At 36.7% G+C, this 24,742-nt stretch overlaps 1 protein-coding gene across 1 annotated transcript in view; it reads right to left on the bottom strand.

Moving 5' to 3' along the window:
- Positions 1–22,583, bottom strand: part of NALF2 (NALCN channel auxiliary factor 2) — a 120,350-nt gene extending 97,767 nt beyond the window's left edge. The window contains exon 1 of the mRNA XM_024746601.1: positions 22,224–22,583. Coding sequence (XP_024602369.1) covers positions 22,224–22,583 — 360 coding nt within the window. The remainder of the gene's footprint in view (positions 1–22,223) is intronic.
- Between the last annotated feature and the right edge of the window lie 2,159 nt (positions 22,584–24,742).

Genomic DNA, 24,742 nt, shown 5'->3' with positions numbered 1-24,742 from the left:
TACTGTACAAAGTTTAATTCAAAAAGATACAAGCACTCCGATGTTCATAGTAGGATTATTTACAATTGCCAAATTGCCAAGATATGGAATCAACCTCAGAAAACTAAAAATATAATTACCATATGATCCAGTAATCCCACTCCTGGGCATATATCCAGGCAAATTATAATTCAAAAAGATACATGCACCCCTATGTTTATAGCAGCACTATTCACAATAGCAAAGACATGGAAACAACCTAATTGTTCATCAACAGATGAATGGATAAGGAAGATATGGTATATATACACAATGGAATACTACTCAGCCATAACAAAGAATGAAATAATGCCATTTGCAGCAACATGGATGCAACTAGAGGTTATCATACTAAATGAAGTAAGTCAGAAAGTGAAAGACAAATACCATATTATATCACTTATATGTGGAATCTAATATATGACACAAATGAACCTATCTGTGAAACAGAGACAGAATCAGGGACACAGAAATTAGACTGGTTGTTACCAAGGAGGAGGAGGGTGGGAGAGGGTTGGATTGGGAATTTGGGATTAGCAGATGCACATTGGTATATATAGAATGGATAAACAACAAGGCCCTACTGTATATAGCACAGAGAACTATATGCAGTATCCTGTGATGAAACATAATGGAAAAGAATATGAAAAAGAATGTATATATATGTATAACTGAGTCTCTTTGCTGTACAGCCGTAATTACCACAATATTGTAATTCAACTATACTTCAAAAGAAAAAGAATTAGTGTTTTCGTTTTCTTTGGATATATACCCATGAAAGGAATTGCTGGATCATATGGTAATTCTATTTTCAGTTTTTTGAGGAATCTTCATAGTGTTTTCTGTAGTGGCTGCACCAATTTACATTCCCACCAACAGTGTACAAGTGTTCCCTTTTCTCCACATCCTCTCCTACATTTCCTATTTGTAGACTTTTGGATGATAGCCATTTTGACAGTTGTGAAGTGATATCTCACTGTGATTTTGACTTGCATTCCTCTAATGATTAGGTATATTGAACATCTTTTCAGGTACCTGTTGGCCATCTGTATATCTTCTTTGGAAAAAATGTCTATTCAGGTCTTCTGCCCATTTTTTGATTGGATTGCTTGTTTTTCTGATATTGAGTTGTATGAGCTGCTTATATATTTTGGATATTAACCCCTTATCAGTCATATCATAGGCAAATATTTTATCCCATTCAGTAGGTTGTCTTTCCATTTTGTCAGTGGTTCCCTTTGCTGTGCAAAGGCTTTAAAGTTGAATTAGGTCCCATTTGTTTACTTTTGTTTTTGTTTCTTTTGCCTTAGGAGATAGACCCAAAAAAATATTGCTACAATTTATGTCAAAGTGTGTTCTGCCTATATTCTCCTCTAGGAGTTTTAAGGTTTCAAGTCTTACATTTAGATCTTTAATCCATTTAAAATTTATTTTTGTATATGGTCTGAGAAAATATTCTAATTTTTTACTTTTACATGTAACTCTCCAGTTTTCACAGCACCACTTATTGAAGAGACTGTCTTTTCTCCAGTGTATATTCTTGCCTCCTTTGTTGTAGATTAATTGACCATAAGTGCATGGGCTTACTTCTGCGTTTTCTGTTCTGTTCCATTGATGCATGCATCTGTTTTTGTCAGTACCATGCTGTTTTGATTATTGTAGCTTTGTAGTATAGTCATGGAGCATGATACCTCCAGCTTTGTTCCTTTTTCTCAAGATTGCTTTGGGAAATCAGGGTCTTTGTCATTCCATAGAAATTTTAGGATTAAGTTCTAGTTATGTGAAAAATATCATGGGTATTTTAATAAGAATTGTATAAAATCTGTAGATTGTTTTGGGTAGTATGGACATTTTTACAATATTAATTCTTCCAATCCAAGAGTATAGGATATCTTTCCATTTCTTTGTGTCATCTTTAATTTCATTCACTAATGTTTTACAATTTTCAGAGTATGTGTCTTTCATCTCCTTTGTTAAGTTCATTCCTAAGTATTTTATTCTTTTTGATGTGATTGTAAATGGGATTGTTTTCTTGCTTTCTCTTTTTGATAGCTCATTATTAATGTACAGGAAATTAACAGATTTCTGTATATTAATCTTGTATCCTGAAACTTTACTGAATTTATTTATTAGTTCTAATAATTTTTTATTCTTGGTGGAGACTTTACAGTTTTATATATATACTATCATGTTACCCGCAAATAGTGACAGCTTTATTTCTTCCTTTCCAATTTGGATGCCTTTTATTTCTTTTTCTTGTCTGATTGCTGTGGCTAGGACTTCCACTACTATGTTAAAATTGAAATGCTGTGAATGGGTATTCTTGTGTTGTTCCTGATCTTATAGGAAAGGCTTTCAGCTTCACACCATTGAGTATGATGTTAGCTGTGGGTTTGTCATAAATGGCCTTTATTATGTTGAGATACATGTTCCCTCTATACCAACTTTGATGAGATTTATTATCGTGAATGGATGTTGAATTTTGTCAAATGCTTTTTCTGTGTCTATTGAGATGATTGTGTGATTTTTATCCTTCCTTTTGTTAATGTGGCATGTCATATTGATTGATTTGTGGATATTGAACCATCCTTGCATTCCTGGAATAATTTCCACTCGATCATGGTATATGATCCTTTTTATATATTGTTAAATTCGATTTGCTAATATTTTATTGATGATTTTCACATCTATATTCATCAGAGATATTGGCCTCTGATTTTCTTTCATTTTTTAAGTACTATCATTGTCTGGTTTTGGTATAGGGTAAGGTTGGCCTCATAGAATGAACATGGAAGTGTTCCACCCTCTTCAGTGTTTTGGAGTAGTTTGAGAAGGATAGGTATTAGCTCTTATTTTCATTTATTTATTTAATGTTTATTTATTTATTTTCTTATTAGTCATCCATTTTGTACACATCAGTGTATACATGTCAATCCCAATCTCCCAGTTCATCACACCACAACCCCCACCTCCCACTGCTTTCCCCACTTAGTGTCCATACGTTTGTTCTCTACTTCTGTGGCACAATTTCTGCTCTGCAAACTGGTTCATCTGTACCATTTTCTAGGTTCCACATATATGCGTTAAGATACGATATTTGTTTTTCTCTTTCTGACTTACTCCTCTCTCTGTGACAGTCTCTAAATGCACCCAGGTCTCTACAAATGACCCAATTTCGTTTCTTTTTATGGCTGAGTAATATTACATTGTATATATGTATCACATCTTCTTTATCCATTTGTCTATTGTTTGTAGATTAGTTGACCATAGGTGCATGGACTTATCTCTGGGCTTTCTATCTTGTTCCATTGATCTATATTTCTGTTTTTGTGCCAGTACCATATTGTCTTGATTACTGTAGCTTTATGGTATAGTCTAAAGTCAGGGAGTCTGATTCCTCCAGCTCCATTTTTTTCCCTCAAGGCTGCTTTGACCACTCAGCGTCTTTTGTGTCTCCATACAAATTTTAAGATTCTTTGTTCTAGTTCTGTAAAAAATGCCATTGGTAATTTGATAGGGATTGCTTTGAATCTGTAGACTGCTTTGGGTAGTATAGTCATTTTCACAAGATTGATTCTTCCAATCCAAGAACATGCTGTATCCCTCCATCTGTTTGTATCATCTTTAATTTATTTCATCAGTGTCTTATAGTTTTCTACATACAGGTCTTTTGTCTCCCTAGGTAGGTTTATTCCTAGGTATTTTATTCTTTTTTTTGCAATGGTAAATGGAAGTGTTTCCTTAATTCCTCTTTCAGATTTTTCATCATCAGTGTATAGGAATGCAAGAGATTTCTGTGCATTAATTTTGTATCCTGCAACTTTACCATATTCACTGATTAGTTCTAGTAGTTTTCTGGTGGCATCATTAGGATTCTGTATGTATAGTACCATGTCATCTGCAAACAGTGACAGTTTTACTTCTTTTACAATTTGTGTTCCTTTTATTTCTTTTTCTTCTCTGATTGCTGTGGCTAGGACTTCCAAATCTATGTTTAATAATAGTGGTGTGAGTGGACATCCTTGTCTTGTTCCTGATCTGAGAGGAAATGCTTTCAGTTTTTCACCATTGAGAATGATGTTTACTGTGGGTTTGTCATATATGTTCTATATTATGTTGAAGTAGGTTCCCTCTATGCCCACTTTCTGGAGAGTTTTTATCATAAATGGGTGTTGAATTTTGTCAAAAGCTTTTTCTGCATCTATTGAGATGATCATATTGTTTTCCTCCTTCAATTTGTTAATATGGTGTATTGATTGATTTGCATTTATTGAAGAATCCTTGCACACCTGGGGTAAACCCCACTTGATCATGGTGTATGATCCTTCTAATGTGTTGTTGGATTCTGTTTGCTAGTATTTTGTTGAGGATTTTTGCATCTATATTCATCAGTGATATTGGTCTGTAATTTTCTTTTTTTTTGTAGTATCTTTGTCTGGTTTTGGTATCAGGGTGATGGTGGCCTCATAGAATGAGTTTGTGAGTGTTCGTTCCTTCACAATTTTTTGGAAGAGTTTGGGAAGAATGGGTGTTAGCTCTTCTCTAAATGTTTGATAGAATTCACCTGTGGAGCCATCTGGTCCTGGACTTTTGTTTGTTGGAAGATTTTTAGTCACAGTTTCAATTTCATTACTTGTGACTGGTCTGTTCATATTTTTTATTCCTTCCTCGTTCAGTCCTAGAAGGTTATACCTTTCTAAGAATTTGTCCATTTCTTCCAGGTTGTCCATTTTATTGGCATAGAGTTGCTTGTAGTGGTCTCTTAGGATGCTTTGTATTTCTGCGGTGTCTGTTGCAACTTCTCCTTTTTCATTTCAAATTTTATTGATTTGAGTCCTCTTTGGGGCACGAACCCGTGTCCCCTGCATCGGCAGGTGGACTCTCAACCACTGTGCCACCAGGGAAGCCCTCCCTCTTTTTCTTGATGAGTCTGGTGAATGATTTATCAATTTTATCTTCTAAAAGAACCAGCTTTTAGTTTTATTGATCTTTGCTATTGTTTTCTTTGTTTCTATTGCATTTATTTCTGCTCTGATCTGTATGATTTTTTCTTTCTGCTAACTTTGGGTTTTGTTTCTTCTTCTCTCTCTAGTTTCTTTAGGTGTAAGGTTAGATTGTTTATTTGAGATTTTTCTTGTTTCTTGCGGTAGGCTTGTATAGCTATAAAGTTCCCTCTTAGAACTTCTTCTGCTGCATCCCATAGGTTTTGGATCGTCGTGTTTTCATTGTCATTTGTCTCTAGGTATTTTGATATCATCGGCAGGTGGACTCTCAACCACTGTGCCACCAGGGAAGCCCTCCCTCTTTTTCTTGATGAGTCTGGTGAATGATTTATCAATTTTATCTTCTAAAAGAACCAGCTTTTAGTTTTATTGATCTTTGCTATTGTTTTCTTTGTTTCTATTGCATTTATTTCTGCTCTGATCTGTATGATTTTTTCTTTCTGCTAACTTTGGGTTTTGTTTCTTCTTCTCTCTCTAGTTTCTTTAGGTGTAAGGTTAGATTGTTTATTTGAGATTTTTCTTGTTTCTTGCGGTAGGCTTGTATAGCTATAAAGTTCCCTCTTAGAACTTCTTCTGCTGCATCCCATAGGTTTTGGATCGTCGTGTTTTCATTGTCATTTGTCTCTAGGTATTTTGATATTCTTTGACTTCTTCAGTGATCTCTTGGTTATTTAGTAACGTATTGTTTAGCCTCCATGTGTTTGTGTTTTTTACGTTTTTTCCCCTGTAATTCATTTCTATTCTCATAGCGCTGTGGTCAGAAAAGATGCTTGATATGATTTCAATTTTCTTAAATTTACTGAGGCTTGATTTGTGATCCAAGATGTGATCTATCCTGGAGAATATTCCATACACACTTGAGAAGAAAATGTAATCTGCTGCTTTTGAATGGAATCTCCTATAAATATCAGTTAAATATATCTGGTCTATTGTGTCATTTAAAGCTTGTGTTTCCTTATTAATTTTCTGTTTGGATGATCTGGCCATTGGTGTAAGTGAGGTGTTAAAGTCCCCCACTATTATTGTGTTACTGTCAATTTCCTCTTTTAGAGCTATTAGCAGTTGCCTTATGTATTGAGGTGCTCTTATGTTGAGTGGATATATATTTATAATTGTTATATCTTCCTGTTGGATTGATCCCTTGATCATTACATAGTGTCCTTTCTTGTCTCTTGTAACATTCTTTATTTTAAAGTTTATTTTATCTGATATGAGTATTGCTACTCCAGCTTCCTCTTGATTTCCATTTGCATGGAATATCTTTTTCCACCCGCTCACTTTCAGTCTGTATGTGTCCCTAGCTCTGTAGTGGGTGTCTTGTAGACAGCATATATATTGGTCTTATTTTTGTATCCATTCAGCAAGCCTGTGGCTTTTGGGTGGAGCATTTAATCCATTGACATTTAAGGTAATTTTCGATATGTATGTTCCTATTACCATTTTATTAATTTTGCAGGGTTTGTTTTTGTAGGTCCTTTTCTTCTCTTTTCTTTCCTTCCTAGAGAAGTTCCTTTATCATTTGTTGTAGAGCTCGTTTGGTGGTGCTGAATTCTCTTAGCATTTGCTTGTTTGTAAACTTTTGATTTCTCCAACGAATCTGAATGAGATCCTTGCTGGTTAGAGTAATATTGGTTGTAGTTTCTTCCCTTTCATCACTTTACGTATATCATGTCACTCCCTTCTGGCTTGTAGAGTTTCTGCTGAGAAATCAGCTGTTAACCTTATGGGAGTTCCCTTGTATGTTATTTGTCATTTTTCCCTTGCTGCTTTCAATAATTTTTCTTTGTCTTTAATTTTTGGCAATTTGATTACTATGTGTCTCAGAGTGTTTCTTCTTGGGTTTATCCTGTATGGGACTCTCTGCACTTCCTGGACTTGGGTGGCTATTTCCTTTCCCATGTTAGGGAAGTTTTCGACTGTAGTCTCTTCAAATATTTTCTCGGGTCCTTTCTCTGTCTCTCCTCCTTCTGGGACCTCTATAATGCGAATGTTGTTGCATTTAATGTTGTCACAGAGGTCTCTTAGGCTGTCTTCATGTCTTTTCACTCTTTTTTCTTTATTCTGTTCCGCAGCAGTGAATTCAACCATTCTATCTTCCAGGTCACTTATCCGTTCTTCTGCATCAGTTATTGTGCTGTTGATTCCTTCTCGTGTATTTTTCATTTCAGTTATTGTGTTGTTCATCTCTGTTAGTTTGTTCTATAATTCTTCTAGATCTTTGTTAAAGATTTCTTGCATCTTCTTGATCTTTGCCTCCATTCTTTTTCCGAGGTCCTGGATCATCTTCACTGTCATTATTCTGAATTCTTTTTTCTGGAAGATTGCCTATCTCCATTTCATTTAGTTATATTTCTGGGGTTTTATCTTGTTCCTTCATCTGGTACATAGCCATCTGCCTTTTCATCTTGTCTATCTTTCTCTGAATGTGGTTTTTGTTCCACAGGCTGCAGGATTGTAGTTCTTCTTGCTTCTGTTGTCTGTCCCCTGGTGGATGAGGCTATCTAAGCAGCTTTTGGAAGTTTCCTGATGGGAGGGACTGGTGGAGGGTAGAGCTGACTGTTACTCTGGTGGGAAGAGCTCAGTAAAACTTTAATCCGCTTGACTCTTGATGGGTGGGGCTGGATTCCCTCCCTGTTGGTTGTTTGGCCTGAGGTGACCCAACACTGGACCCTACCTGGGCTCTTTGGTGGGGCTTATGGCTGACTCTGGGAGGGCTCAAGCCACGGAGTACTTCCCAGAACTTCTACTTCCAGTGTCCTTGCCCCTTGGTGAGCCACAGCAGCCCCCCACCTCTGCAGGAGACCCTCCAACACTACCAGGTAGGTCTGGTTCAGTCTCCTATGGGGTCACTGCTTCTTCCCTTGGGTCCCAGTGCACAGAGTACTTTGTGTGTGCCCTCCAAGGGTGGAGTCTTTGTTTCCCCAGTCCTGCCAAAGTCCTGTAATCAAATCCCGCCAGCCTTCAAAGTCTGATTCTCTTGGAATTACTCCTTCTGTTGCCAGGCCCCCAGCTTGGAAAGCCTGACGTGGTGCTCAGAACCTTCACTCCAGTGGGTGGACTTCTGTGGTATAAGTGTTCTCCAGTTTGTTGAGTTACCAACCCAGCACTTATGGGATTTGATTTTATTGTTATAGCGCCCCTCCTACCATCTCATTGTGGCTTCTCCTTTGTCTTTGCATGTGGGGTATCTTTTCTGATGAATTCCAGTGTCTTTCTGTTGATGATTTTTCAGCAGTTCATTGTGATTCTGGTGTTCTCGAAAGAGGGAGTGAGAGCATGTCCTTCTCCTCCACCATCTTGAATCAATCTCGGTATTAGCTCTTCTTTATATGTTTGGTAGAATTCCCCTATGAAGACATCTGGTCCTGGACTTTTGTTTGCTGGGAAGTTTTTAAAAATTATTATTATAAGTTCAATATTACCACTAGTGATCTTTCTGTTCAGACAGTTTATTTCCGTTTCAGTCTGGGAAGGTTGTCTGTTTCTAGAAATTTGTCTATTTCTTCTAGATTGTCTCATTTGTTGGCATATAACTCTTCATAGTATTATGATTTTTTTGTATCCCTGTGATATTGGTTGTGATTTCTCCTCTTTCATTTCTTATTTTGCTTGTTTGTGTCTTCTCTCTTTTTTTCTTGATAAGTCTGACTAAAAGTTTATCAATTGTGTTTATCTTTATAAAAATTCATGTTTTGGCTTTCTTTTTGTTTTTAAAAAATTTTTTGGGGGATGGTCTCTTTTATCTTTTTCCTATATGATTTTTGCTAATTACTTCCTTCTTCTGAATTTGGGCCTTTTTCTTCTTTTTTAATTCTTTTAGATGTTGGGTTAGGTTATTTATTTGAGATTTTTCTCATTTCTTGAGATAGGCCTATATTGCTATAAACTTCCCTCTTAGAACTGCTTGCTGCATCCCATAGTTTTTGGAAAGTTGTGTTTACATTTTCAGTTATCTCAACATATTTTCTGATTTCCAACTTGATTTTTTTCATCAACTGACTGTTTTAGCATCCTGTTGTTTAGTCTCTGCGTGTTTGTGTTTTCCCATTTTTATTTCTGTAATTGATTTCTAGTTTTATACTGTTATGGTCGGAAAAGCTTCTTGATATAATTTCTATCCTCTTAAATTTGTTGAGATCTGTTTTGTGGCCTAGCATGTGATGTATCCAGAAGAACGTTCCATGTGCATTACAAAAGAATGTGTACTCTGCTGTTTTTGGATATAACGTCCTATAGCTATATATCAAATTCAACTGGTCTAATTTTTGTTAGTGTGTATATGTCCATGACTCTCTCTCGTCCTGTCTGATCATGTGTCATTTAAGACCACTGTTCCCTTATTGATTTTCTGTCTGAATGATCTGTTCATTAAAGCAAGTGGGGTGTTAAAGTCTCCTACTATCATTGTATTATTGTCAATTGCTCCCTTTATGTCTGTTAATATTTGCTTTATATATCTAGGTGCTCCGGTATTTGGTTCATATATGATAATGAACATTATATCCTTTTCTTATATTGATCCCTTTATCATTTTATATGTCCTTCTTTGTCTTTTATTATACACTTTGTTTTAAAGTCTATTTTGTCTCATATGAGTATTGCTACCCCACTTTCTTTCATTTCCATTTGCATGAAATATCATTTTCCATCCCCTCACTTTCATATATGTGTGTCTCTAGCTCTGAAGTGAGTCTCTTGTAAGCAGCATATAGATGGGCATTTTTTTGTTATCCAGTTAGTCATTCTATATCTTTTAATTGCAGCATTTAGTCCATCGACATTTAAAGTGATTATTAATAGGTATTTACTTATTGCGATTTTGTTACTTGTTTTCTGGTTGTTTTTGTAGTTCTTCTCTGTTCTTTGCTTCTTCGTTTAGGTTCTTCCCTTGTGGTTTAATGATTTTCTTTTAGTGGTGTGCTTGTGCTTCTTTCTCTGTATTTTTTGTGTATCTATTGTAGTTTTTTGATTTGTGGTTGCCTTGGGGTTCAGTTATGTTGACCTATAATTATACCTACTTTTTAAAAATAGGTAGTCAACAAACAACAAATGCTGGAGAGGGTGTGGAGAAAAGGGAACCCTCCTGCACTTTTGGTGGGAATGTAATTTGATACAGCCACTATGGAGAACAGTATGGAGGTTCTTTAAAAAACTAAAAATAGAATCACCATATGATCCAGCAATCCCACTACTGGGCATATACCCAGATAAAACCATTATTCAAAAAGACACATGCACCCCAATGTTCATTGCAGCACTATTTACAATAGCCAGGTCATGGAAGCAACCTAAATGCCCATTGACAGACAAATGGATAACGAAGATATGGTACATATATACAATGGAATATTACTCAGCTATAAAAAGGAATGAAATTGGGTCATTTGTAGAGAAGTGGATGGACCTAGAGACTGTCATACAGAGTGAAGTAAGTCAGAAAGAGAAAAACAAATATCATATATTAATGCATACATGTGGAATCTCGAAAAATGGTACAGATGAACCGGATTGCAAGGCAGAAATAGAGACACAGATGTAGAGAATAAACGTATGGACACCAAAGGGGGAAAGCAGGGGGGGGTGTGGTGGTGGGATGAATTGGGAGACAGGGATTGACATATATACAGTAATATGTATAAAAAAGATAACTAATAAAAAAGAAAATAAGGAACTTCTGAAAAATGTTCAAACTTACTAAACATCAAAAATGCAAATTAAAACAATAAGATTTCATTTTTGCCCAGCAGTTCTACCATGTAAAAAATGATAAAACTAATTTTGGCAAGGACATAGGGGACTATGCACTCTCATTTCTGGTCAGGAAAGTAAATTCAGAGAAATTTTCTAGACAGCCATTTGACAGTGCATACTGAAGCTTTAAATATCCTTTCACTCTTTGCTCAATGATCTTTTATCTGAAGGAAATGTTTACACAAGTATAAAAAGGTATACATAAGGTCTTAATTGCAACCTTTTAAAAAATGGCCCAAAGTGTAACATCAGCTGGTTGTTTATAATCTATTTCTTAAATGTAAAGACCTCTTTATCTTTCCAAATTAAACGCATGTACAGTTGATCTTAAAAGACTAAAAAATAAATAAATAGAAATAGGTAGTCATTTATGTTCAAGCATACTCTAAAAGATCTACATTTTTACTCTCCTCCCCTACATTTTTTTGATGTCATATTTTACATCTTCATGTTTATCCCTTTATTAATTATAGGAGTTATAGTTGATTTTTACAAAGTTTTTTCTTTTCTTTTCTTTTTTTTTTTTGCAGTACATGGGCCTCTCACTGTTGTGGCCTCTCCCGTTGCAGAGCACAGGCTCCGGACGCACAGGCTCAGCAGCCATGGCTCATGGGCCCAGCCGCTCCACGGCATGTGGGATCTTCCCGGACCGAGGCACGAACTGGTGTCCCCTGCATTGGCAGGCGGGTTCTCCACCACTGCACCACTAGGGAAGTCCCAAAGTTTTTTCTTTTAATATTTGTAGTAGCTTATTTAAGTGGTTGATCCTCAGCCTTTACTATATATTTGCCTTTACTAGTGAGATTTCTCCTTTTCTATTGATACTTACTTATTGGTATAGCCTTTTCTTTTCCACTTAGAGAAGACGTTTTAACATTTATTTTAGGGTGAGTTTAGTATTGATGAACTCTTTTAGTTTTTGCTTGTCTGAGTTGTTTATCTCTCCCTCAATTCTAAATGATGATCTTGCTGGGTAGAGTAATCTAGGTTGTAGAATTTTCCCTTTCAGCCCTTTGAATATATCATGCCATTCCCTTCTGGCCTGCAAAGTTTCTACAGAAAAATCAGCTGATTGCCCTTATGCGTATTCCTTTGTGTATTCCTCTAAATGTGTGCTCTCTCCCTTCCCAGCACTGGCACCCTTGCCCCAGAGGGGAGCTGTGTTGGCAAAAGAGGGGTTGGTGTGGGTGCTTGGTGTGGGTCTGGAGCTGGCTGAAGCAGTCCTGTTCACAGTCAGAGACCTGGATCACTTCTGATGCACTGTCTGTTTAAGCCTCAATAATGACTGCCCCACCCCCACCACTCAGATGCTGCTCCAGGTCTGAGCTGCCTTTGTCCCTCACAGCTGAGCTCTTCCTTAGCACACTACAGTCATTGCCCCAGTGTGGTGCTGCATCATGAAGCAAGTAGGGCCAGAGAGGGTGCTTGGCTTAGGTTAGGTCGTGTGCTAGGGTGGTTGCAGGATACCAGCCAGCATCTCATGCAGTTTCAATCCACCCCCTCCACCCTGTTTGAGGAGTAAGTAAGCGTGTACACTCCTCTCAAGCAGAGTTCAGGCCTCCCACAGCCCTTTTGTTAGTCTCACCAGCCCTTCAACCAGCTAAGGGGACTTTTCTTTCTAGTGTTGGACTCCAGGATTGGGGCACCCAATATGTAGCTTTAACCACTCACTCCCCAGGGAAGTAATTCCCCTCCTCTTCTGAGTCCCCTCCCAGGGCCACAGGTCCCAACCTGATTGCTTTTCTTCCCTTCCTACCCAATTCTGTGTGGATCACTCTTATAGCCTTGTTTCTACAGGAGTCTTTCTGCCAGTCTCCAGTTAATTTTCAGTGGGAATTGTTCTGCATGTAGATGTACTTTTGATGTGTTTTTTGGGGGAGGTGAATTCTGCATCCTCCTACTTTGCCATCTTGATCTCTTTGCAAAAGTCATATTATTTTTGCTTGAAGTGTCATAGGACAGAGTTTGGACTTTCCACAACAGCTGAAAATTGTGGAGGGAAGTCTGGTAAAAGGGAACTGTGGTGGGAGCCCCTAAAATCCTGTTTGACTCTGAATTTCACATGCATGAGCCTACTCCAAGGACCTCGCAGAATGAAATAGCTAAAGGGTTAAAAACCTGAGCAGAGATTTCAGCTATTGCTCACTGCAGGGAAGACAGAGTTTAGATTCTGAGTGCTGCCAAGTAAAATGGGTAAATATCTCTTTGTAAATATCCCAGACTTTCCATTGAAAACCTAGAAAGCTCTTCACTTTGGAGTAAAGACTATGCCCAAGGATGTAAGGGCCTACCCATAGAGTAAGAGCAAGATTGAAATAGATCCACCCTAAAAGATATATATAACCAGGCCCCCACAAGTTCAATGTTATTTGATTTATTTGCCCACTAGAACAAAAATCAACACTCTTCAGAAGACAAAACAAAATCTGCAGTCTCTACACTGTATAATTCATAAGGTCAAAGATAAAACAAAAATTAGTGGACACGTGAAAAAACAAGAAAATGTGATCCAGTGTCAAGAGAAACAGAAGTCAATATAAACTAACATGAGATATGCCAAACATTGGAATGGTAAACAAGGACTTTAAAGAATTTTTTTTTTAAACATCTTTATTGGGGTATAATTGCTTTACAATGGTGTGTTAGTTTCTGCTTTATAACAAAGTGAATCAGCTATACATATACATATGTTCCCATATGTCTTCCCTCTTGCGTCTCCCTCCCTCCCACTCTCCCCATCCCACCCTTCCAGGCTGTCACAAAGCACCGAGCTAATATCCCTGTGCCTTGCGGCTGCTTCCCCCCAGCTATCTACCTTACTACGTTTGTTAGTGTGTATATGTCCATGACTCTCTCTCGCCCTGTCAAAACTCACCCTTCCCCCTCCCCATATCCTCAAGTCCGTTCTCCAGTAGGTCTGCGTCTTTATTCCTGTCTTACCCCTAGGTTCTTCATGACATTTTTTTCCCTTAAATTCCATATATATGTGTTAGCATACGGTATTTGTCTTTTTCTTTCTGACTTACTTCACTCTGTATGACAGACTCTAGGTCTATCCATCTCATTACAAATAGCTCAATTTCATTTCTTTTTAAGGCTGAGTAATATTCCATTGTGTATATGTGCCACATCTTCTTTATCCATTCATCCGATGATGGGCGCTTTGGTTGTTTCCATCTCCGGGCTATTGTAAAAAGAATTTTTTTTATAAACTGAAAAAGAGAAAGATGGCTGTAATGATTGGATCTGAACAATAAATCAATAAATTAAAAAATAGAAATAGTTAAAAGAAAAATAGTTGTCTAAGATGGCATTGACTTGATTCTCCTGGATAGGGTGATGTAGACTCAATGGTAACATAAATCCAAGAAATAATGCAAGGGACAATCAAAAGAGAATAGAGACATTCTGAAAGGTGGAAAGGGGAGAGTGAACTAATTGGAGGAAAACTCAACTGAACATTTTATGATCCAACCCAAAAGAAGAAGGCTACGTAAGCCTAATGTCTACTGACCCCTACATAGCAACAAAATGTGGCCCAGGTAGACTCACTCTTCCCCAAGATGGAATGGGAATCTTGATGACTACCCCAGGTAAAACTGGCAGCACCAACAGGGGAAGTCAGTTGAAAGACCCACTGAAATTAAGGGGCTAGAAGATGTGTTCTCCTTTCCCATCAAGCCTGGTACTCCCATTCCTCATCAATAGAAACTAGGTAGCTGAATGGCAGGGGCAAGGGGAACCCCACCACAGCAAGTGGCCTGGTCCAGGAGGCACTCTTTATCCTTGTGAGATGGCCTGGGGAAAGTTCTTCTGCCTACTCAGCATCCCCAGCAGAAACCAGTGGAAGTTCCAGCAGCACCAGATAAACCAAGCAGATAAAAATAACACCTCAAAGACTCTAAAATTAAATTTGTTTGGAATCAGAGTTCACAAAAGTAGGCCAGGACCTGTGTGCTATACCCAAACAGAATGATTGCCTGCTAAAATAAAAAAATTAAATTGGACCGAGTCTCTTAAAATAATAGATAAAATGCCTGCAAGACAATAAAAAAAACACCCATCATAACAAGAACTAGGAAAGCCAAAACTTTAGCAAGAAAAGAAAATCAGCAGATGGAAAACTGACATGAATCAGATATTGGAATTATCTGATAAGGATTTTAGAGCAACCATCATAAAAATGCTTCAACCAGCAATTAAAAATTATCTTCAAACAAATGAAAACATAGAGTGTCTCAGCAAAGAAATAGAAGTTATTTAAAACAGAACCAGATGCTGTTTAAAAAAAAAAAGCACAAAGCACCGAGCTGATCTCCTTGTGCTGGGAGGGAGGGAGATGCAAGAGGGAAGAGATATGGAGACTTATGTATATGTATAACTGATTCACTTTGTTATAAAGCAGAAACTAACACACCATTGTAAAGCAATTATACTCCAATAAAGATGTTAAAAAAAAGAAACAGATTTTATAAAATGAAAAAATGCAATAATAGAAATTAAATATTTGCTAGATGGGGTCAATAGTACAGTGGAAATGACAGAGGATAGAATCAGTGAACTTGAGCACAGGTCAATAGAATTTACCCAATCTGAACAATAGAGACAAAATAGAAAAAATGAACGGACTCACATATCTGTGGGACAATAACAAAAGTCAGACATAGGTATCATTGTAGTCCCAGAAAGAGAGGAGAAACAGAGTGGTATTGAAAGAGTATTTGAACAATACTCTGGCTAAAAACTTTCCAGAAGCTGAGAAAACCTCAAAAGATACCCCTCGCCCCAAAAAATCCACATTGAGACATATAATAATGAAATTTCTGGAAAGTAACAAAGAAAAAAGCCTGAAATGGGACAGAGAAATGACACATTACCTATATGTTAACACCAATTCGAATGACAGTAGATTTCTCATCTAAAACCATGAAGATCAGAAGGAAATGGCATATTTTCCAAGAACTGAAAGAAAAGAGTGTCAACCATGAATGCTATTTCTTGTGAAGCTATCTTTCATAAATAAGGGGGAATAAAGACATTTTCATATGAAAAATGACTGAACTAATTGGTCACTAGTAGACTTCCCCATAAAGGATTGCTAAAGTAAGTTCTTCAAACAGAAAGGAGATGATAAAAGAAGGAATCTTAGAGCAGTAGGAAGGAAAGAAGGAAGGAAGGAAGGAAGAACAACAGAAAGAGCAGAAATATAGGTACATATGATAGACTATCCTCATGAGTTTTCTATATCATATTTGTTGATTGAAACAAAAATATCACACTGTCTGAACATATGTATATGTATAATTGATTCACTTTATTATAAAGCAGAAACTAACACACCATTGTAAAGCAATTATACTCCAATAAAGATGTAAAAAAGTGTGAGGAAGGTAAATGGAGCTAAATGGAGTAATGTTTCCATTTTTAATTATAAATTCTTATTTTGTGTATTCTTTTTTCTATTGAAGTATATTTTAAATACAATGTTGTATTAGTTTCCTCTGTACAACATAGTGATTCAACACTTGTATACATTGTGAAATGATCACCACAATAAGTTTATTTTCCATCTGTCACAATACGAAGTTAAAACAGTATTATTGACTGTATTCCCCATGCTGTAATTACACCCTTTGACTTATTTATTTTATAACTGAAAGCTTGTACCTATTAATCTTCCTCACCTATTTTACTCATCCTCCACCACCCTGCCCTCTGGCAACCATCAATCTGTTCTCTGTATCTATGAGTCTGGGTTTTGTTTTGTTCTGTTTGTTTTCTTTTTAAGATTCCACATATAAGTGAAATCATGTGGTATTTGTCTTTCTCTGTCTGACTTATTTCAGTTAGCATAGTACTCTGAAAGTTCATCCATGTTCTTATAAATGGCAAGATTTATTTCTCTGTTATGGGTAAGTAGTATTCCATTGTATTCATACCATAGTTAGATTGTTTCCATTCTTGGCTATTGTGAATAATGCTACAATGAGCATAGGGGTGCATATATCTTCTTGAATTAGTGGTTTTGTTTTCTTCAGATAGAAACACAGAATGGAATTGCTGGATCTTATGGTAGTTATATTTTTAATTTTTTGAGGAACTTCCACACCGTTTTGCATAGTGGTTGTGCCAATTTACATTCCCACCAACAATTTATGAGGGTTTCATTTTCTCTGCATCCTTGTCAACCCTTGTTATTCCTTGTCTTTTTGATGATAGCCATTCTAACAAGTGTGAAGTGATATCTCATTGTGGTTTTGATTTGCATTTCCCTGATGATTAGTGATGTTGAGCATCTTTTCATGTGCCTGTTGGCCATTTGTATGTCTTCTTTGAAAAAATGTCTATTCAAATCCTCTGTCCATTTTTAAATTGGATTATTTGGGTTTTTGCTATTGACTTGTATGTGTTCTTTTTGTATTTTTGATATTAGATATTAACACTTTATCAGATATGATTTGCAAATATCTTCTCCCATTCAGTAGGTTACCTTTTTGTTTTGTTGATGGTTTCCTGTGCTGTGCAGAAGCTTTTTAGTTTGATATAGTCCCATTTGTTTATTTTCACTTTTGTTGCCCTTGCCTTTAGAGTCAGATTTTTTTTAAATTGCAAAAAGCTATGTCAGGGAACTTACTGCCTATTTTTTCTTCTGGGAGTCTTACAGTTTCAGATCTTACATCCTAGTCTTTAATCCATTTTGAGTTAATTTTTGTGGATTGTGTAAGATGATGGTCCAGTTTCATTCTTTTGTGTATAGTTGTCCCATTTTCCCAACACCATTTATTGAAGAGATTATCCTTTCTCCATCATATATTCTTGTTTCCTTTGTTGTAAAGTAATTGCCATTTATGTGTTTTTATTTCTGAACTCTCTATTCTGCTCTATTGATCTATGTGTCTGGTTTTATACCAATACCATACTGTTTTGAATACTATAGCTTTGTAATATATTTAGTTTGAATAGTTTGAAACCAGGGAGCATGATATCTCCAACTTTGCTCTTCTTTCTCAAGATTGCTTTAGCTATTTACGATCTTTTGTGGCTCCATACAAATTTTAGAATTATCAATATTTGCTCTAGTTCTGTGGAAAATTCCACTGGAATTTTGATAAGAATTACATTGAACCTGTAGATTGCTTTGGGTAGCATTCATATTTTAGCAATATTAATTTTTCCAATCCATGAGCACAGAATATCTTTCCATTTATTTGTGTCTTCAGTTTCTTTCACTGATGTCTTACAGATTTCAGTGTACAGGGCTTTCACCTCTTGTGGTTAATTTATTTCTAGGTACTTTATTCTTTCTGATGCAATTGTAAATGAGATTGTTTTCTTGATTTCTCTTTCTGATGTATAGTTTATGTTTAGTGTATAAAAATTCAATAGATTTGTATATTAATTTTTTATCCTGCACCTTTATTGAATTCAATTATTATTTCTAACAGTTTTTTTTGGTGTTGTTTTTAGGGTTTTCTATATCATGTCATCTGCAAATAGTGACAGTTCTACTTCTTCCTTTCCTTTTGGATGCCTTTTATTTCTTTTTCTTGCCTTAATACTGTGACTAGGACTTCCAGTACTATGTTGAATAAAAATGGGGAGACTGGGCATCCTTGACTTACTCCTGATCTTACAGGAAATGATTTCAGCTTTTTGCTGTTGAGTATGATATTTGCTGTGGGTTTCTCATAATGGCCCTTATTATCTTGAGGTACATTCCTTCTGTACCCACTTTGTTCAGAGTCTTTATTATAAATGGATGTTGAATTTTGTGAAATGCTTTTTCTGCATCTATTGAGATGATTGTGTAATTTTTATATTTCATTTTGTTAATGTGGTGTATCACACTGATTGGTTTGTGGATGTTGAACCAGCCTGCATTCACAGAATAAATCCCACTTGATCATAGTGTGTGATCCTCTTAATGTATTTTAAAATTTGGTTTACTAATATTTTGTTGAAGATTTTTGCATCTATGCTCATTAGTGCTATTGGCCTGTAGTTTTCCCTTTCTGTGGTGTCTTTTTCTGTTTTTGGTATCAGAGAAATGCTGGTCTCATAATATGAGTTTGGCAGCATGTACTTTTCAATATTTTGGAAGTGTTTGAGAAGGGTAGGTATTAAATCTTCTTTGAACGTCTGGTAGAATTCACCAGTGAAGCCACCTGGTCCAGGACTTACGTTTGTTGGAAGTTTTTTGTTTTTTTATTACTGATTCAATCTCCTTACTAGTAATCAATCTGTTCAGATTTTCTATTATTTCTTCATGCTTCATGCTTGGGAAATTGTATGCTTCTAGGAATTTACCCATTTCTTCTAGGTTGTCCAATTTGTTGGCGTATGATTGTTCATAGCAGTCTCTTATGATCCTTTTTATTTCTGTGATATCAGTTGTAACTTCTCTTTCATTTCTGAATTTAGAGTCTTCTCACTTTTTTTCTTGGTGAGTCTAGCTGATGGTTTGTCACTTTGGTTTATCTTTTCAAAGAACCAGGTCTTAGTTTCATTGATCTTTCCTGTTGTCTTTTAATATCCATTTCATTTATTTTTGCTCTGATCTTTATTATTTTCTTCCTTCTACTGACTTTGGCCTACATTTGTTCTTCTTTTTCTAGTTTCTTTAGGTGTAAGGTTAGATTGTTTACTTAAGTCTTTCTTGTTTCTTGAAGTAGACCTCTATTGATATGAACTTTCCTCTTAGAAACGCTTTTGCTGCATCCCATAAAATTTGGTATATCATATTTCTCTTTCATTTGTTTATAGGTATTTTTAAAATTTCTCCTTTGTTTAATTCAATGATCCATTTGTTGTTCAGTAGCATGTTGTTTAATCTCCACATTTATGTGGTTTTTCCAGTTTCTTCTTGTAAATGGTTTCTAGTTTCTCACCATTGAGGTCTGAAAATATGTGTGATATGAAACTAATCTTGAATTTATTGAGACTTGTTCTGTGACCTAACGTGATATATTCTGGAGAATGTTCCATATGCAGTTGAGAAGAATGTGTACTCTGCTGCTTTTGGGTGGAATATCCTATATACGTATATTAAGCAATATGATCTAATGTGCCATTTAAGGCCAACATTTCCTTATTGATTTTTTCAGTCTGGATGTCCTATCCATTGATGTTAGTGGGGTGTTAAAGTACCCTACTATTATTCTGTTGCTATCAATTTCTCCCTTTAGGTCTGTTAATATTTGTTTTATATATTTTGGTGCTCCTACATTGGTTGCATATATATTTATAAATGTTATCTTCTTGCTGGTTTGACCCTTTATTATTATGTAATGATCTTCTTTGTCTTTTATTACAGTATTTTTTAAAAGTCTTTTAAAAAATATTTATTTATCTATTTATTCATTTATTTATTTTGGCTGTGCTGGGTCTTAGTTGCGGCATGAGGGATCTTCGTTGTAGCATGCGGGATCTTTAGTTGTGGCATGCAGCATCTTTTAGTTGTGGCATGTGGGCTTCTTGGTTGCAGCATGTGGACTCTTAGTTGCTGCATGCAGATTTCTTAGTTGCGGCATGCTGACTTTTAGTTGTGGCATGCATGTGGGATCTAGTTCCCCAACCAGAGATTGAACCTGGGCCCCCTTTATTGGGAGCACAGAGTCTTACCTATTGGACCAGGCTCTTTTTATTTCCATTTATATGGAATCTATTTCTCCTTTCCTACACTTTCAGTCTGTGTATGTCCTTACTTCTGAAGTGAGTCTCTTGCAGGGAGAATATAGATGAGTCTTTTTTTTTTTAATCCATTCAGCCATTCTATGTCTTTTGATTGGCAGATTTAACTCATTTACATATAAAGTCATTATTGATGGGTATGAGGTTATTGTCATTTTGTTAATTATTTTCTAGCTGTTTTTGAAGTTCATTTCTGTTTTCTTCTCTTTCTCAAGGTCTGAAAATATGCTTAATATGAATTTAATCTTGAATATACTGAGACTTGTTTTGTGACCTAACATGTGATCTATTCTGGAGACTGTTCCATATGCAGTCTGTAACTTCTGTTTGGTACTTGTGGCTTGATGACTTTCTTTAGTGTTAAGTTTTGATTCCTTTCTCATTTTCTTTTATGTATTTACTATAAGATTCATATATAACATGCTATGTATATGACAGTCTATTTTCTGTTGATAGCAACTTAAATTTTAACACATTCCAAAAGTCTACATTTTTACTCCTCCCCCTGTTTTTGATGTCACATTTTACATCTCTTTATTTTATGTATCCCTTAACTAGCTATTGTAGATTTAGTTAATTTTACTACTTTTGTCTTTTACCTCCATACTAGCTTTATAGGTGTTTAATTCACTACCTTTACTATATATTTACTTTTTCCAGTGAGATTTTTACTTTTGTATGTTTTCTTGTTATTAATTAATGCCATTTATTTTCAGCTTAAAGAAGTCCCTTTAGCATTTCTTGTAAGACTTTTTTAGTGGTGATGAACTCCTTTAACTTTGCTTATCTGGAAAACTCTTTATCTCTCCTTCAATTCTGAATGATAACCTTGTAGGGTATAGTATTGGAATTCTTTTCTCCTTTCTGCACTTTGGATATATCATGCCACTCACTCTGGCCTGCAAAGTTTCTGCTGAAAAATATGCTGATAGCCTTATGGGGTTTCCCTTGTTTGTCACAAGTTGTTTTTCTCTTGCTGATTTTAGGATTCTCTCTTTATCTTTAACTGTGATGTTTTAATTATAATGTGCCTTGGTGTGGAGCTCTTTGCATTCATCTTATTTGGAACTCTCTGGGATTTCTGGACCTAGATATCTGTTTCCTTCTCCAGATTAGGGAGGTTTTCAGCCATTATTTCTTCAAATAAGCTTTCTACCCCTTTCTCTCTTCTCCTTCTGGGACTTCTATGTTAAGTAATGAGAATGTTATTCTGCTTAATGTTGTCACATAAGTCCTTTAAGATATCTTCACTGATTTTAATTCTTTTTTTCTTTTTCCTACTCTGTCTGGGTGAGTTCCATGGCTTTGTCTTCCTGTTCTCTGATCTGTTCTTCTGCTTCATATAGTCTTTTTTGACCTTTCTAGTGTATTTTTAATTTGGTTATTGTATTCTTCAGCTCTGTGACTTCTGTTTGGTACTTTTTATATTTTCTATCTCTTTTTTGAAGTTCTCACTATGTTTGTCCATTCTTCTCCTCAGTTCAGTGAGCATCTTTATGACCATTACTTTGAACTCTTTATCAAGAAGATTATTTATTGCCATTTCATTAGTCATTTTCTGAGGTTTTGTCTCATTCTTTTGTTTGGAACGTATTGCTCTGTCTCCACATTTTTCCCAGCTCTCTGAGTTGGTCTCTCTATATTAGGTGAAACAACTACCTCTCCCCGTCTTGAAGGAGTGGCCTTGTGTAAAAGATGACATGTGGAGCTCAGAAGCAAAATCTTACCTGGCCACCAGAGTCTGGTGCTCAAGGGGCATACCCTCCGTGGGCTGCTCATGCCCACTGGCTGTGGCCGGGCCACACCTCTGGTGCAAGGGGGAGCAGGACATTTGCCTGGCTGTTGCACAGCGGTGTGGCCACACCTCTGGTGCAAGGGGGAGCAGGACATTTGCCTGGCTGTTGCACAGCGGTGTGGCCACACCTCTGGTGCAAGGGGGAGCAGGACATTTGCCTGGCTGTTGCACAGCTTTGGTGCAGGAGTCACAGGGCATTCACCTGGCTGGTTGTGGTCTGGTTGCAGTGTGGGGTGGGTGGGGTGCTTGCTGAGCTGGCTGTGGTGTGGGTGGGCAGGGCACTTCCTTGACATGGCTGTGGCCTGGCTGTAGAGCAGGGTGGTCATTTACTTGCCCAGCCCAGCTGTGGCATGGGATGGGTGTAGCATGCCCACCAGCACTAGCAGGTTAGAAGAGAGTACCTGCCAGCACTGATACTAGCAAGGTAGAGTGAGATTACAAAAATTGTGTACACCATCACTTCAATCCTTAGAGAGAGCCCCAGTAGGTTCCTGTCTCTCAAGCAGATGTTTTAAGATTAGTAGGTGGGTTTCTTACTAATCTTAAAACATCTTAAACTTATTGTCTGACATTTTTCAACCTGTTGCTTTTACACTGGGTGCCAGGCCCAGTAAATCTCCATGGGAGCCCTTTAAGTATGGGTTTTTCATTCCCTACAGTTTTGTCATTCTGCTAGATGTAATCCCTGTTGATTTTCAAAACCAGCTATTTCAGGCACTTGTCCCTCCAGTCCCAGATTCAAGGGTTGGGTTGCTTGATAAGGGGCACTAACCTGTCACTCCTCAGGGAAAAGTTTTGTATTTTTGAGATCCCTCCTGATTGTGAGTCATTGTACCTGGGGTGGGGTTTTTAGTGATAGCATGTCTCTGCTTCTCCAATCCATCTCGATGAGGTCCTATAATCCTTTGTTGTGGAGGTCTTCATCTAGTTTTCAGATCTTTTTCAGTGGAAATTATTCCATGTGTAGGTGAATATTTGTTGTGTGAAAGGGAAGAGGTGAGTTCAGGGTCTTCCTATACCACCATCTTGAACTGCCTTCTCCCTTTTTTTCTCTTGTTCACATATTTATTTACTAGTCAAACTCTTGCAGACTTAGGCTGTGGTAGCTGCCCTGAATTGCAGGGGCAGATCCCTCCTGACAACCAAAAGATGACCTTACAAGGGAAACTACTTACTTTGGGCCAGTGGTGGCCTTTCCTATCCAGTTTCCATGGAGACTGATCTGTGGAAATCATCTAAAAGCAACTATTTTAAAAGGCACGATGTGAAAATCCTTACCCTGCCTTCACTGATTTGACATCTATTTTCATCAAAACTGAGATGGTAATCTCTTTTTTTATTGAGGTATAATTGCCATATAACATTATATTAGTTCCAGGTATACAGTATAATGATTTGATATTTGTATATATTGTGAAATGATCACAATCAGTAAGTCTAATTAACATCCATCACCATACATATTTACAAATTTTTCCTTGTGATAACTTTTAAGATCTTAACAACTTTCAAATATGCACCACACTATTTTTTTTCCCCTGGCAAGTGATTTTTATTTTATTTTATTTTTTACAGTGACGGGTGGTCTATTTTATTTTATTTTTTTACATCTTTTTTGGAGTATAATTGCTTTAAAATGTTGTGTTTGTTTCTGCTCTACAACAAAGTGAATCAGCTATATGTCTACATATATCCCCATATGCCCTCCCTTTTGAGCTTCATTCCCACCCTCCCTATCACACACCTCTAGGTCCTCACAAAGCATTGAGCTGATCTCCCTGTGCTATGCAGCTGCTTCACACTAGCCATCCATTTTACATTTGGTAGTGTATATTTGTCAATGCTGCTCTCTCACTTTGTCCCAGCTTCCTCTTCACCCCCGTGTCCTCAAGTCCATTCTCTACATCTGTGTCTTTATTCCTGTCCTGCCCCTAGGTTCATCAGTACCGTTTATTTAGATTCCATATATATGCATTAACATATGGCATTTGTTTTTCTCTTTCTGACTTACTTCACTCTGTATGACAGACTCTAGGTCTATCCACCTCACTACAAATAACTCAGTTTCATTCCTTTTTATGGCTGAGTAATATTCCATTGTATATATGTACCACATCTTCTTTATCCATTCATCTGTTGATGGATACTTAGGTTGCTTCCATGTCCTGGATATTGTAAATAGAGCTGCAATGAACATTGTGGTACATGACTCTTTTTGAATTATGGTTTTCTCAGGGTATATGCTCAGTAGTGGGATTGCTGGGTCATATGGTAGTTCTATTTTTAGTTTTTTTAAGGAACCTCCGTATTGTTCTCCAAAATGGCTGTATCAATTTATATTCCCACCAACAGTGCAGGAGGGTTCCCTTTCCTCCATACCCTCTCCAGCAGTTATTGTTTCTAGATTTTTTGATGATGGTCATTCTGACCGGTGTGAGGTGATACCTCATTGTGGTTTTGATTTTCATTTCTCTAATGATTAGTG

Source organism: Neophocaena asiaeorientalis, unplaced genomic scaffold (assembly GCF_003031525.2).
Source record: "Neophocaena asiaeorientalis asiaeorientalis breed wild unplaced genomic scaffold, Neophocaena_asiaeorientalis_V1.1 scaffold667, whole genome shotgun sequence".
NCBI lineage: Eukaryota > Metazoa > Chordata > Mammalia > Artiodactyla > Phocoenidae > Neophocaena > Neophocaena asiaeorientalis.
Note: the sequence above shows the minus strand (reverse complement) of the source record. Positions and strands in the feature narration are given on the sequence as shown.